The 15,438-nt window shown below is 32.6% G+C and overlaps 1 protein-coding gene across 3 annotated transcripts in view; it reads right to left on the bottom strand.

The window, feature by feature from the left end:
- The window catches only part of Uggt2 (UDP-glucose glycoprotein glucosyltransferase 2), a 166,875-nt gene that overhangs the window by 75,576 nt on the left and 75,861 nt on the right, over window positions 1–15,438 (bottom strand). For all 3 annotated transcript variants that reach the window (XM_058582781.1, XM_046454787.2, XM_046454788.2), the window contains exons 20-21: window positions 14,284–14,378; window positions 1,443–1,649 (exon numbers count right to left, since the gene is read on the bottom strand). In XM_058582781.1, the coding sequence (XP_058438764.1) occupies window positions 1,443–1,649; window positions 14,284–14,378 (302 nt within the window). The remainder of the gene's footprint in view (window positions 1–1,442; window positions 1,650–14,283; window positions 14,379–15,438) is intronic.

The following is a 15,438-nucleotide window of genomic DNA, read 5'->3' as shown; positions in this document are numbered from 1 at the left end:
CTAATCCTCTCTTAAATCTAATTCAGTTATAAACTTATATAACTCCACTGAAACTGTTCTAATCAGTCACCCATGACCACCTGATCAAATATAATGGTGACAATATGGGGCCTCCATTTAAGAACACTTGGGACACTCGCACTCACTTCCTAGGTAATCTTATCACTTAGCTTTAAATATGATACAATATTGATAACTGTTTTAAAAAATGACATTAAAGCCCTCCATTGAGTTCAATACTCATTTATTCAACTGTCAAAAAATCTCCACTTGAATGTCCAAGAGGCATCTCCAGCTTAACATGTACATAATTTAACTTTTGATCCTGTGTCCAAATGTTCTCATCTAGACTTCCTCATCTCAAAAAAGACACCATTATTAATTCCAGTTGCTCAAGCCCCAAATCTAGATTACCTTCACATGTCATATATGGTTGGTCAACTAATTCTGTTGATCACAGGGCAAGAAAAGGGCAAGAAATATTATGTATCAATTATCTCATCACCACTACCACTATCATCTATTCTAACACCATTATTATGCACAGATTTCTGCAAGAGTATTGTAATTGTTCATCCTGTTTCTATTCTTGTCTACCTACAATCAAATCTTCACTGGCATCCAGAGTTATCTTTTCAGATTCCTCACCTCTTTAAGATTTTCCAGTAGCTTTTCAATAAACTCAAAAAAATGTTAATTCCTTATCATAGCCCACAGGTACTTAAAATATCTGGGGCTCTTTGACCTCATGTCTTAATATTTTCCACATGACCATTCCTCTATTCTGGTCAAAACCATCTTCTGCCTACCTCAGACCTGGCATGATTGCTTCTGTCAGGTCCTCAGATGTTCTTGAGCCTGGTACACACTTCTCTCACAGACTTTGACATGATTGATCTCATTTCTTGCAAAACTGCTCAAATTAAAGCTTTTTAGAGACGAATTCCCTGACCACTCCAACTAAAATAGCATTCTCCAAACACATATCTAGTATCACTTATTTTGTCCATCTTTCTCACCTATATGTAAGAGCCACAACAGAGATTATGTCTTTCAGCAAGGATATCACCATTTTCCAGTAGATGACAAAATATTTTTTGAAAGGATAAATCTTTCTTCAAATAGATCATTTTTAGCTTTAGAATTTCCCCATACTGTACCCTTTCAGTGACATACTTGATTATTTACATAATTCTTTAGCCCCGAACTCTTCACTTGAGTACATATTGTAAGAATATCATCGATTTTAAGGATCATGAAATAGTGAAATATATGAAATTTGATTTGTTACGTCTCTCCATGTAGTATTATCATTTATCTTTTCCCTTTACACAAGTAATGTTTATTATTCCCAATTTTTCTTCATATTTTTCCATTAACACATCTACAAGTACACAGTTTTGAATCATCCAACACACTTATTATTTCAAATAGTTACTCACCTCAGTAAGGAATGTTTTAATTTTAATTCCAGAGTAAAGAGCTGTAGCAGTTTCTTCCTTTGCCAGTTTCTTGAGAATGCTCCTCAAAAAGCTGTTTTGCAGTGTAAGGAAAGCTACCAAAATTCCTCTAGAAATCACTGTGTTCTCTTCATTTATTTTTGAGGTAGGATTATAAATAACCCCAAGCCGACTATGAACACTTGTTTTCTGCAAATCACATTTATAGGTTAGGAAGACCAGTATCTTCATGTATCCTTTTATAGTTCAACATATATTTTCTCATCTGTAGTCTGTTCACTACCTTTGACTATCAGTCTTCCTATGATGACTGTACTGAATGTGATAAATCACTAAAACAGCTTGAAAAACAATCATTTTATTAACTCTACTTATTTCACAACTTTGCATAAGAACTTTTTTTTTCTTGAGATACAATAGGATTTATTTTTTTTCACACTTATAGCAGCTTTATTCATAACAAAGCAACAAGATGTCTTTCAATGGGTGAATGGATAAAGAAACTGATACATTCATACAATGGAAGACTATTCAATGAAACAAGAAATGATCTATCAAGCCACAAACAGATATGGAACAACCTTAAAAGGATATTGCTAAGTGAAAAATGCTAACCTGGAAAGGCTATGTGCTGTATGATTTCAAATACATGACAGTCCAAAAAGGGAAAATTTATGAAGTCAGTTAAAAATATCTGTATTTGCCAGGAGGGCAAGGTAAGGGTGATAAGCTAGGAAGGAAAGAGCAGATGGAGCATAGGAGATTTTTAGGACAGTGAATCTCTTCTGTATGATACATAGTGATATATAAATACATACATACACACATACACGTATATATACGTGTATCTATACGTATACACGTATATATACGTGTATCTATACGTATACACGTATATATACGTGTATCTATACGTATACACGTATATATACGTGTAAATATACGTATACACGTATATATATACGTGTAAATATACGTATACACGTATATATACGTGTAAATATACGTATACACGTATATATATACGTGTAAATATACGTATACACGTATATATATACGTATATATATGTATATATATGTATGTTATATTCAATACCCACAGAATAACACAAAAAGAAAATCTTAATCTAAGTAATAAAGTATCAATCTTCATTAATCAGTTTTTCCAAATGGATCAAAATAATAAAGTATCAATATTCATTAATCAATTTTAACAAATGGATTATACTAATACAAGATGTACCCAAGACAGGAAGCTGTAGCAAGGGGATCAGGCCTGTGGAAACACTTTGTACTTTCTGATCAATTTTTCTGTAAACCTAAAACTAAAAAACACTATACTACTTTTTTAAAAATGTGAAATACTGGGGCTGTGGTTGTGGCTCAGCGGTAGAGTGCCTGTCTACCACGTGCAAGGCCCTGGGTTCAATCCTCAGCACCACGTATAAATAAATAAATAATAAAGGTATTGTATCCAACTACAACTAAAAAATAAATATTAAAAAAATGTGAAATACTCGCATTTTATATCTACCACAGCTCTTTTTAATAATCAGACTTGAATAATCAAGGAACTACACTCATATTCCCCTTAAATCTTTTCTTCATTGTGTCTCAGAGACTACTGTCTGAGAAAAAGAATGCTGGGGATGCTGCCCTTATCACAGATATAGTTGTTTGCTTAGTCTCTTTTTTCAAGTTTTAAATCTTCCTCTAGCTCTTCTTCCAGCCATTTTCTAAGGATAATAGACTGTGTGATGACCTGATGGTGTGTCTCTGGCCTTTCCAGTTCTATCCAGAATTCAAAAGTTAAGATATGCTATGAAATTAAGACACTTTTGGCAGGCTGAAGTTTGTGAGTGTAACTACTCATGTAAACTCCCAACTCTTTTCTACAGCTACCTTGAAAGCACAAATTTATTAGAATATGATGTTTGGCCAACAGCCTAGATTCTTTTGTGGAGTAAAAGAGTGAGGTCGGTTGGTAGTTTTGACTTTTTTCAAAGTGAAGACTTGTGGTCAATACAACATTTAAACTTTTTGGGTGGTGAAACAATACACATAAAATATGCAAAAAATAGAACTTGAATTACACCATCATAAAACTACCACCTAATGAATAAAGCATTGTCAAAACTTCTAAGACACGCCTTAGATTCCATCATTACACCATTTCTCTTTTCTGAAGACAACCACTATCCTGTCATATATGCTAACATTCTTGCTATTCTTCATAATTTATTCCCCAAGTTTGCATCATAAACATGTAATCAATTTTGAAACTCATCTAAATAGAATTTATAAAGTATGTAATATTTTGTTCTCTTCCTGCTCAATATATGCGAGTCATCAATATTGTTTTCTGCTTCTGTACTTATTTTTGGTATTTGCAGAATTCCATGGTATAAATATAGTCTTTACTGTTGCTGGACATTTGAGCATCTTCCAATTTAGAGCACTACAAATAGAATATGGATAGCCTTAATTTTAGAAGCGAAGTTTTCAAAACAGTTGTAGTTTCCACTCTCACTAGTAACATGTAAGTGTTCCAATGCCTCACAGACTCATTTGTATTGCCAAAGTTTCTAATTTCAATTATTTTGATGCTTAGGTAAAGATATCTCATCAGTGCTTTAACTTGTTTTTCCCTCATCACTAATAATATCAAACATCCTTTAATATGTTTATTGGTTCTTTTCTGATTTGGTCAATATTCTGCCAGTTTTTATTGGATTTTTTCTCCCTAACATGCAGGAGTTTGACTTTTAAATATTCAGTGTTTTTGATCACAGATATCTTCTTCCATTCTGTGGGTTATTTTGTACTCCATGGGTGGTGTATTTTGACAAAAAATAGTGCCTTAGTGTATACTAGTTCAATTTACTGATATTTAAACTGATAGCTACTGGGTTGTGTGTCCTGTTTAAGAACTATTTCCCTACTATTAAGTCATAAATACACATTATCTTCAAAATAATTTATTGTTTTGCATTTTACATTTAGATCTTATAGATTCCATTTGGAATCGTTTTTTGTGTAGATTTCAAAGGTGGGTTTCAAAGACCACCTTTAGTGTTCTAAAAGGCTAACATCATCATAAACTAAATGTGAATATATATGCATGGCTCTGTTTTTTACTATCGCTCTATTTTTCTGTCCACAAGAGCAAACTGTATTCAACTATATAGTTCCATAGGTCTTGTGAAGTAATTATCCCTCCTTTTGCTAAAGGAGTATTTTAGCTAACATAGGTCCTCTGAATCTCTACAAGTTTGCAAATCAGCTTGACAATTTCCATACTGCAGAGATTCCTACTGGCATAGCTATAAAGCCATATATCAATTATAGGAAAAGTGGCATCTTTACAATATTGAGACTTTCAATGAAAGATTATGGCAAATCACCCATTAATGTAGAAATTCATTTTTTTCTTTCAAAAGGTTTTAACATACTTCAATAAAACCATTTATTCCTAATATTTGATATTTTATACCACTGTAAATAGTATCTTTATTTAACTTGTACTTGTTTGTTGCCATTCAGAATTTTTTAATGCATATTTACTTATTTTATTTTTTAATTTTTTACTTACATATGACAGAAGAATGCGTTACAATTCTTATTACACACCTAGAGCACAATTTTTCATATCTCTGATTGTATACACATTATATTCACACCAATTCATGTCTTCTTACATGTACTTTAGATAATAATGTCCATCACTAATTCTTGTATACTGAGCTGGTACAGCACTACTAAGTTAAATTGAAAAATTCTAATACTTTTTACAAAAGTATATGCATTTTCTGTGTAAAAATTTACAAAAAATGAACTTTCTTAGGATTTTCATACTGTTTATTACTTACAGATTTTTTTAATCTATGGTCATGAAAAGAAGTGCTTTAACCTTCCATTCTTTATTATCCTTTTAGGCATTTTGTTTGAAGCAGTGCTAGCTAGTAGAAGTATGTGTGTTAGATTGATGTTTGGTACAATTCACTACTATTATCATATGGGAGTTTTCTGCTTTGGAACACTTAAATTACAGATTACATTTTTTTGATAATGTATCTTTTGATTAGTTTAATCAGGTGTCTTATTAACTACTATAGTCTTGTAAAGGAGAAAATTTTGCCTTGGTGAATTTTAACTGCTCCATGGTTGTCTTACTTTTCTTGACTTTTATCTATTTATCTATACTTATTTATTTAGAATAATGACAGTGGAATGCATTACAATTCTTATTACACATATATACCACAATTTTTCGTATCTCTGTTTGTATATAAAGTATGTTGACACCCAATTCGTGTTTTCATAGATGTACTTTGGATAATGATGTCTATCACATTCCACCATCTTTTTATTTTACAGAAGTTTAAGTTGCTGTTGCATTTTAAAAAATTTAAGATCAGTGCTTAATTTGTTTCATCCTCTTTTTCAAATGCAGACAACAGATTTATATATTCACCCAGGTTTAATGTCATTTAAAGTATCACTGATTTCAAAATATTTTTAAATGTGCATTTTTTATGCACAGGTAGTTTAGAAATATTTAATTTCTAAAAACAGATATATTCCAATTTTTTTGGCTACTGATCTCCGATTATACTGAGAATATACTTACTATAATTTCAATCCTTTAAAATTAAGATTTGCTTTATAGCCCAGGGTCTACAAATGTTTTTTAAATGTTACATTTTTGCTTTATAAGAATATAGACTGCATTTCTTACATTATCACTATCCATTATGTCAACTTTGACAATTCTGTCATTCTTCTACATGCCCTATTGATTCTGTATACTTGTTCAACTTGTTACCTAAAGAGGTATAATAAAATTTCATGACTTAGGCTGGGGATCTGGCTCAAGTGGTAACACGCTCGCCTAGCATGCACGGGGCGCTGGGTTCGATCCTCAGAACCACATAAAGATGTTGTGTCCACTGAAAACTGAAAAATAAATATTAAAAAATTCTCTCTCTTTTAAAAAAAAAAATTCATGACTCATGGGTTTGTCCGATTCTCAATGAGATTTGGTCAAGTTTTACTTTATATTCTTTGAGCCTAGGTTAAGATGTAAATTATTTCGCTGAAAATGCTTTTTTATAGGAAAAAAATTATGCAGAAAATACACATTACATTCCAGCCACTGAAATGACTTTGATTCAATAAGACCCTATTAATAACAAGTACTATTAGTGCCTAGATCTGGTTTTCTAACTACCATTTCCACTAAAAGGAGTCAATTCTGGAAAGGGGATAATTGTAGATCATGGCAAGGAGTACCACAAGGTAAGAAAGGGAAAACTTTTTAGAAAGCAAGAAAAGTGTCCAGAGATTATTTTGGGGAGTTGGTGTTAAAAGGACATAGGAATCAGCTTAAAGGGTCTTGCTAGTCAAAGTAGGCTCTGTAGTTATCAAAAAGAACAATGTAAGTGAATGACTGAAGTACATTGAAAAAAAATTCCATGAACCAAATGATACTTGAAAATTAAAAAAAAATATTTCTCATCAATACAAGAAATAACTACACCACTCTTTCTCTGAAAACTGGTTACTCAATATAAAGAATTTCCCGAGTTCTCAGGAAGAATTTCATCATTTTTGGTTGATGAAGGAAAGAAAAATAATTTCAGAATACCAGCTAATAAAAGTAGAATACTATTTCTTTAGTAATAAAAAGAAAATAATACATTCAGGAATGTTCTGTCAATACATCCCAAAAGCCTTAAAAGTTTGTGGGCAAGATGTTATTCACTTGGTATAAAAATAGTACTTGGTAGATTAATTCTTATGTGAAGAAGGAAAAAACACATTTACATGGTAGGGACATGCTATATCCACTTTGCACTTTAAATGTACCACTTATAACATGACTTTTAAAAAAATATATATTTTTTTTTTCAGTTGTTGATGGACCTTTATTCATTTATTTATATGTAGTGCAGAGAATTGAACCCAGTGCTTCACACATGTGAGGCAAGCACTTTACCACTGAGCCACAACCCCAGCCCACATGGTTTCTTAATGTGATGCTGCATGAAGAACACAGCATCACTCATGTCTTCTTGCCAAAAATGTTGAGGCTGAATCTGTGCTAACAAAAAATAATTTCCAGTATAGAGGAAATGTAGGTTTATTAGAACTACTTGAAATAATATAAGGAAATAATCAGAAAAATGAGAATGTGAGATTTTTCTACAATGACTTTGGTCTTTTTTCCCCTTTAATCAGTGGAAAAAGTGGTAAGATTGTTCTGCAATAAAAATCAAATGAAATGTACTAATGAAATGCACTGTTAGAAAACTGGATCCTGGCTTAAAAGGGAAAAAAAATTCTTAACCAGGGGAAATTGTTTTAAATTTCTTCTTTTTGTCTACTTCCAAGAGTAAATTTACTGAAGATTTAGTACTAACAATATTATAGTGGTATTGGGGTTATATAGAGGAATATGCTTATTCTTTAGAAAATGCATGAAGTACTAAGAGATGATATATGCTAATTTCTATAAATTAAAAATGGTCTAGACTATCACCTCCCCCATCTCTCCAGATAGATTAAACAAATAAGGCAAGATATTAATTCTTAAGTCTAGGTGTTAGGTATATCAGTGTCCGTTATATTAGTTTTTTAAATTTTGTATACTAGTGAAAGAAAACATGGCCTCTATAAACTGCACCCAAGATATCAAAAGAAGAGTCTCAAATGAGAAAAGCATAAATTAAAAATAAGTTGTTTGAAATAAAAATGAAAGTCAAAAATAGCACTAGAAAGAGTAAAAATAAGACCTATACCCCAAATAAGTCAGTTAATAAACTAGTGCATGAGCGGTAGCCTGCAACTATAATCCATAGATCAAATCTTGCTTGCAGCCTGTTTATTTTTTTGGTACTGGGGATTGAAACCAGGGGCACTTAACCATTGAGCCATATTCCTAGCACCCTCCCCACCTTTTTGAGACAGGATCTCACTAGGTTGCTTAGGGTCTTGCCAGGTTGCTGAGGCTGTTTTCAAACTTGCAATCCTCCTGCCTCAGCCTCCTGAGTTGCTGGGATTATAGATGTGTGCCACTTCACCTGGCTTGGAGCCTGTTTTAAGTGGTCCTCTAGTCAACATGTTATAATTTAAAGGGTTGTTAAAAGTAGAGAGTAGTATGTGATGAAGGCTACATATAGCATGCAAAACTGAAAACCTTTATAACCTGGCCTTTGACAAGAGTTTGTTGACCTCTAATCTGGATGACAAGTAAGAATCTTTATTTCAGAGTGCAGAAGAAATGACAAGATGAAAAGCATACGAAATATTTTTCAATTTTATTTAAAAATAAAATTGAAAAAATAATTATAAAAGTAAAGTTAGGGGAAAACTTGTTTGCTGCTGCAAATGAGAAAGGCTGTGTATTTTTTGAAAAAAACAAAAACTATCAATACTTAGAAATACTATTTCCTTTAATTTGAAAGGGGAAAAAAAACCTACATAAAAGTATTCAGATTTCTCTATAATAAAAATAGAAAAGATCAGGGCTGAGGTTGTGGCTCAGAAGTAGATCGCTCCCATAGCATGCCTGAGGCACTGGGTTAGATTCTTAGCACCACATAAAAATATTGTGTCCACCTATAACTAAAAAAATATTTAAAAAACTAGAAAAGATCAATAAAGCAATTTCTACTTGGTTTTGAGGAAAAAAATTCTGATCAATAACTAGAAAGCAACAATGAACATATTCACACTTAAAAGGCCAGAAAATATGCACACTCAATAAATTATTTCAAAAAACATAACCGATGGCTCCAACAAAAAATTTACTTTCATAAAAATAAAGTTGTAGTATTACAAGGTATGAACAAAAAAATTAGTAAAAAACAGTTAAATTTGTAGTTTCTTATAAAGGCTATTGGGGGAAGTCTGGTGGACATTCTCTCTAGTAGAACAATCTTATAATTGGTAAAAAATGTTAAGAAAACAATCATTAAAATCTCTGGAAGTTGTTCTCAATGGCATAAAGCTTATAAAGAAAAATGTTTTCAGGAAAACACACTAAATCTCACAAACAACATAAGAATCTGTGGCCTTTGAGCCACAACTGGCTTCCATCCTTTCCACCTCTGAGTTCCAAGTTACAGAGTTCAGCTTCAAGTGTAGGGGCTCCCTTTGTTTTCAACTCCCAGTTTAGACTTATGCTCCATCCCAAAGGATAGGACAGGTCTATGTTGCATAAACTCTTTACTTGAGGCAGTCCAGGTTAAGAGTGCTAGAGCTCCCTTCCCCCTACTTGCTCCCTCTTGCTGGGCAGAACCTCTGTACCAAGCATAGCCCACTGAATACAATAGGATTTCAATTGCCTCAGCACCAGCTCACTCATAGGGTAGAGGTCCCCACGCAAAGAGGGACAAACAAAGTTAACTAGCTATTACAATTCCCTTACTAATGTCCACTCATAGATCAAGGGCATTATGGAAGAAAAAGGCTGCCATTCCTGACTCAGTCTCATTGCAATGGTACAGATGTTCTATCTGAGGAAAGAGAAGGACCCAAGGACAGAGTTCTATAGCTCTGACAATAGCTATTTTGATTATAGTGTAAAGCAGTTTATACCTAAGGGGCACTGTCAAAAATAATTGAGATCTTAGTGGAAAGCAATTAAGAAGATGCTAGAAGGTACATGATACTAGTAGCAAGTAAAATGGCAGAGTAATCAGATTTTAGTAGAGAATTACAGAAAGAAATAGTAAAAAACTGTTCTGGTATCACTCATTCCTGAAGGTATAGAAGACTGCAATATATTCTATATTGTCTCCACTCAAGAGAAATCAGAACAGGGAATGAGGCAGATTTGAAAGCATTCCCTAAATCACAAAAAAATATGAAAAGAGCAGAAGCCATTACTGGTTTAAGGGACTTAAGCAAAACCTCTGAATAAACACTACTGAACAAAAAGCTACTCTGACTCTGGGTAACTCCTAGATAATCAGGCTTAAAAATACCACTAAACTTATTATGTGAAGTCTGGAAGCCTGTGTTCATGCCAAAGGCCGAAGCTTCCTAGGAGTGATTAGAAAGGTAAATTCTAAGATACTATTCCAAGGGTAAACAAAGATCAAAAGCAATCACAAAATCCTTGAACTGAAACAAGTCTTCAAGTCACATACACACTCAATGGTAAAGGGTTATAGTAACTAGGTGTGGGGACTTAAGCACAACCTGTGAAAAGTATCACAAATTATATATAATTATATGTGTGTATACACACACACACACACACACACTTACAAAATAAACAGAATTAAAACTTTAAAAATGACAAAAGGAATTTTATAAGTCTGATAGTTCTAATATAGATAAGTATTTTTTTAAAAAATATTTACTTTTTAGGTGTAGATGGACACAACACAATGCCTTTATTTTTATGTGGTGCTGAGGATCGAACCTGGGTCCCGCCCATGCTAGGTGAGCGCTCTACCACTGAGCCACAATCCCAGCCCAAATACAGAAGTATTTTTAACTGTAAAAATCTCATGGTGATTTCACTGATAAGATGTTGCAAACAATACAAGCTGAGATACAAGAATATTAATCTACCAAGTGCTCCTATGATTTGATGATAAAACCTTGACACCTATAAGCCTGATATGATTTGGCACCTCAATTTTGTTACCTTATTTCTTGTCATCCCTCCTTACTGTGTTCTAGCTGCATGCTTTACCATCTTCCTACACTTATGTTCTTGCATTAGGACCCTTGCAAAGACAAGGCTCTCTACCGAGAATATACTTCTCCTTGGAATTTAAATAGTTAATTCTTTCAATTCCTTTAAGTCATTGCTTAAATATCGCCATCTCACTGAGGCCTATTCTGCCAATTTTATGTAAAATTGTCATTAGTCTGCAACCTGGTTCTGGACTGATTTTCTCCTTTCCATAGTACTTCCCAGCTTCTAACATCTAACTCAGCTTATTATATCTATTAGAGAGTATCTGCTTGATTACCCACCCCACCTCTGTTAGAATTTAAGCTGCACACGGACACAGTCTTAGTTTTGTATACTAATTATATCCCCAGTAACTAAGTTGAATATTTACTAGATAAATGAATGTGCTATTAAATTTAGTACCACATATGCTAAAGACACTTGTTCAGATGCAAACAATGTATTCAGAAGAGAGGAAATATAATTGGCCAATCAATGAAATGCTCTGTGCCACTAGTTATAAAGTAAACACAATTAAGAAGCTATCTAGGGGGCTGGGGATGTGCCTCAAGCGGTAGCGTGCTCGCCTGGCATGCGTGCGGCCCGGGTTCGATCCTCAGTACCACATACAAAGATGTTGTGTCCACCAATAACTAAAAATAAATAAATAAATAAATATTAAAGTTCTCTCTCCTCTCTTTAAAAAAAAAAAAAAGAAGCTATCTAGGGGCTGGGGTTATAACTGTGTGGTAGAGTGCTCGCCTAGCATATGTGAGGCACTGGGTTTGATCCTCAGCACCACACAAAAATAAAGGTATCGTGTCCATCTATAACGAAAAAAAAAAAAAAAAATAGAAGCTATCAATGTTTTAAATTGGTAGAAAAAATTAGATAACAAAAATAAAGACTTAACACTGTGATGTCATAGCTGCTCTAAAACTGGAAATTAGCCACTTTAAAAGGACATTTGTTAAGAATTACTGAATATCTAAAAATGTTAACTACCCTTAGATTCAGGATGTTGAATGGGGGCAACATCTTTTTAGGACACTGATTTTTAGTACCCTATTCTAAGAACTAATAAAAATACAGGAAAGTAATATATTCAAAGTTATTTATGACAGATTATCTATAGTAGCAAAAAACTTAAACCACCTGAATTTTCACTGTTATTATATAATTCCACATGGATAATTATGCATTCATTCAAATTCTTGTCAACATGAAATTTTTATTATTGGAAAAAAATTTGGATAAAAATCTAAGTGATAATTTCAGCCATGTAAAAATGAACACACACACACACACACACATATATAGGCAAGAAATACACCTAAACATTAACAGACTGACTCTAAGTAATGGGTTCTATGACCTAAATACTTTTCTTCCTTGTTCATCTTTGCTGTTCTACACTTTCAATTTTCTGTAAGAAATGTGTAATATTCTCAAATTCAAGGGGAAAAAAACTTAAAATATCTGAGTGAAAATCAGAAAAACTACAGTGAAATGATGGTTTTTATTATACAAAAGTTATTTCTTCAATTTTTCTATTTCTAACAGATAGCATTTGAGATTCAAAATTATCATTCTGCTGTCATGTATAACTGATTAGGATTAAAAAATTTAAAAAATTACCCCTACTTTTCAAGATTAATGTACTTCATGTTATAATATTTTAAATTTATTGTTGTAAAGATACATTTATTTTTGAAAAGCTTCCATATAATGAAAATAAACCTCTATCCTTTAAGAAGAAATTATAAAGATAGCACTTCTCAAAGTTACAGAAGAAGCAACCAAGTCAAATCAAAGTTATTTGTGATATATAATATAACTACTAAAGAAAGGCAGTTTGTAAGCTCCTCAGAGAACATGCTCTCAGAATTTCTTGAGAATAGCAAGCAGAAGTTAACTTCTCCCTAAAGATTACAAACCACCTTTTTTTTGAAATTTGCTGGTCTGCTGGTCACTGAGAAAAGCCCGCATACATTCTGATATTGTCTAATATGATGTGAAAAATCCTTCTATAAATGTTACGTTTTACTTAAGATATATTACTTATGCCTAATGTGATAGCCAGCCTCCAAGATGGCCCCAATGATCTCCATCTCCAGGTATTCATGGCCTCATGTAGCACCTTCTCAAACCGAATAGAAGTGCACTGTGTAACAAACAGTTTGTGGCTTTTAAGAGTACTTCATAAATTACATTGTGGCTGTCTTTGTCTCTATCGCTCATTCTGGAGAAAGCTACTGTGCTGTGAAGATTTTAAGCAACACCAAAAAGAGGTCTATGTGGCAATGGAATAAAGTGCTCTGCTAACAGCCAAACAAAAAATCCTGCCAACAGGCAGGTAAGTGAGCCATCTTAGAAACTTGGCCTTCAGATGACGGCAACCGAAGCCATATTTTGACTGCATCCTCATGAGATGAGTGAGGGCAGAGACAATTAGCCAAGTTGCTCCCGATTTCCTGAACCTCAGAAACAGGTGAGAACATAAATGTTCATTGTTAAATTTATGCTTAGCAATAATTTCACAAAATATTTTGGTTCGTATTTCTTATAAAGACAGGAATATGTTCCCTTAGAAATACAGGTAGTCATTAAAGAGTACTTTTAAACAAACATAAAAATGAATCCAAGCATATTGGTTTACAATTATCTAATAATAAAAAACGAGATTAAGTTAAAGCTTAAAATATTTTGGGTAAAACAAGTTTACTCAGTTTTTCTTTAATAATCAGGGAGAAAGTGCTATGTCATTACGTAACAAAAAAATTGCTATTACTAGCTACTACTGATAAAAAGCAGTACTGTGGTTACTGAGTTAGTAGTAGGCTCTAGAATATTTTGTTTTAATAATCTATTTATAACCACTATTAGGCATGTATACATTGGATCATAAGGCTAACAGAGAATATATAGACCATGAGTCATGGAAGATATATGGGTTATCTTTTTCTGGGTAAGGTTACCTGTTTTACATCGAGATTGAATTCTTTAATTTCTTTAGTGCTGTGTTTTAATCAAGTTAAAATGTACGCAAAGAGAAATAAAAATTTAATGCATGCTCTTCATATTGCTTTCTTGAAACTACAATTTTTATAGGAAGAATAGCTAACTCACCATGTGCTTTAATGCATTAAAAAGCAGTTTTCTCCCAGATGGTGTATCAAAATCAGCAATAATCCACAGAGTGACTGCAGAAATTACATCATCATCTGAAAGTTTCAAATAGTCAAGTAAAATTAATTCTTTCTAAAATAAAACTAAGAAAAGTTTTCAATTAACACAAAATATCTTATTTCTGAAAAATGTGTGTATGTGGAAATATGTAATGTACATACAGAAGTGCTAGTATAAAAGTGCTAGAAGAGTAGTTTATTGTAATCCTTTATATAAATACAGATACAAAAAAATTTTTTAAAAAGAGTGTAGTCCCTAAGGAACAGATGCGAACAATTCTTTTACCAATAGAGAAATTGTTTTATAGCTTTCATGATCCCAGTGTTGGCAAGTAAAATTGTCTTCTAGCTATATTTATTTTAAAAAATTGGTATTTACACCCCACGTATCTGTAAAAACAAGACAGTCAAGTTTATCTAATAGATATAGAAAATATCTCATTGATTTCTGGTTCTCATTTGCTAGGTCTAATTTGTATTTTTTTTTCCTATGTTGATGTAATTCTCTTTTCAGAAGAATTTCAAAATTTTAAGTCTATAGGAAGAATCCATTTTTAAGTAAGTTTTAGGAACAGCAAATTTTTATTTTAAATGCCATAACTAAAACTATAGAAAAAATAATCTTTTAGATCAGTTCACCAATTAAAATAAAAATTTGCTGTTCCTAAAACTTACTCCTGAATAGATTCAAAATTACAGTAATTACCATAGTCAGTGCTATCTAAATCTACAAAAACTGACCTTGTTAATAAGGAAATACACAAAGGACAGCTCATTCCACTTGCTATCTTTAGAAATAAGAGTAGGGCACTAACACATTCTTTTCAAAGAATTCCAATATTGCCTTAATATGAGCCTTTCACTACCTTAACCAAATTGCATTATTTCTTCACACATTTACATAAACACAAATAAAAAGATTAGAGTCTAAGTTATTATTCCTTTAATTTGCAAGAGATTTAACCAAAAGGCATTCCAATAGGCTTAGTCAGATGCCCAGAGGCATTTTTGAAATACAACCCAGAATCTGATCTTTGACTCCTTCCTCCTTTACTTGATATATTCAAGGGCACAGCATGCCATAATATGGAAATGT

Source organism: Marmota monax, unplaced genomic scaffold (genome assembly GCF_021218885.2).
Source record: "Marmota monax isolate L192 unplaced genomic scaffold, Marmota_monax_Labrador192_F-V1.1 WCK01_AAM20220418_F8-fsc00026, whole genome shotgun sequence".
Lineage (NCBI taxonomy): Eukaryota > Metazoa > Chordata > Mammalia > Rodentia > Sciuridae > Marmota > Marmota monax.
The sequence above is the reverse complement of the archived record's forward strand: the minus strand, read 5'-3'. Positions and strand labels throughout refer to the sequence as shown.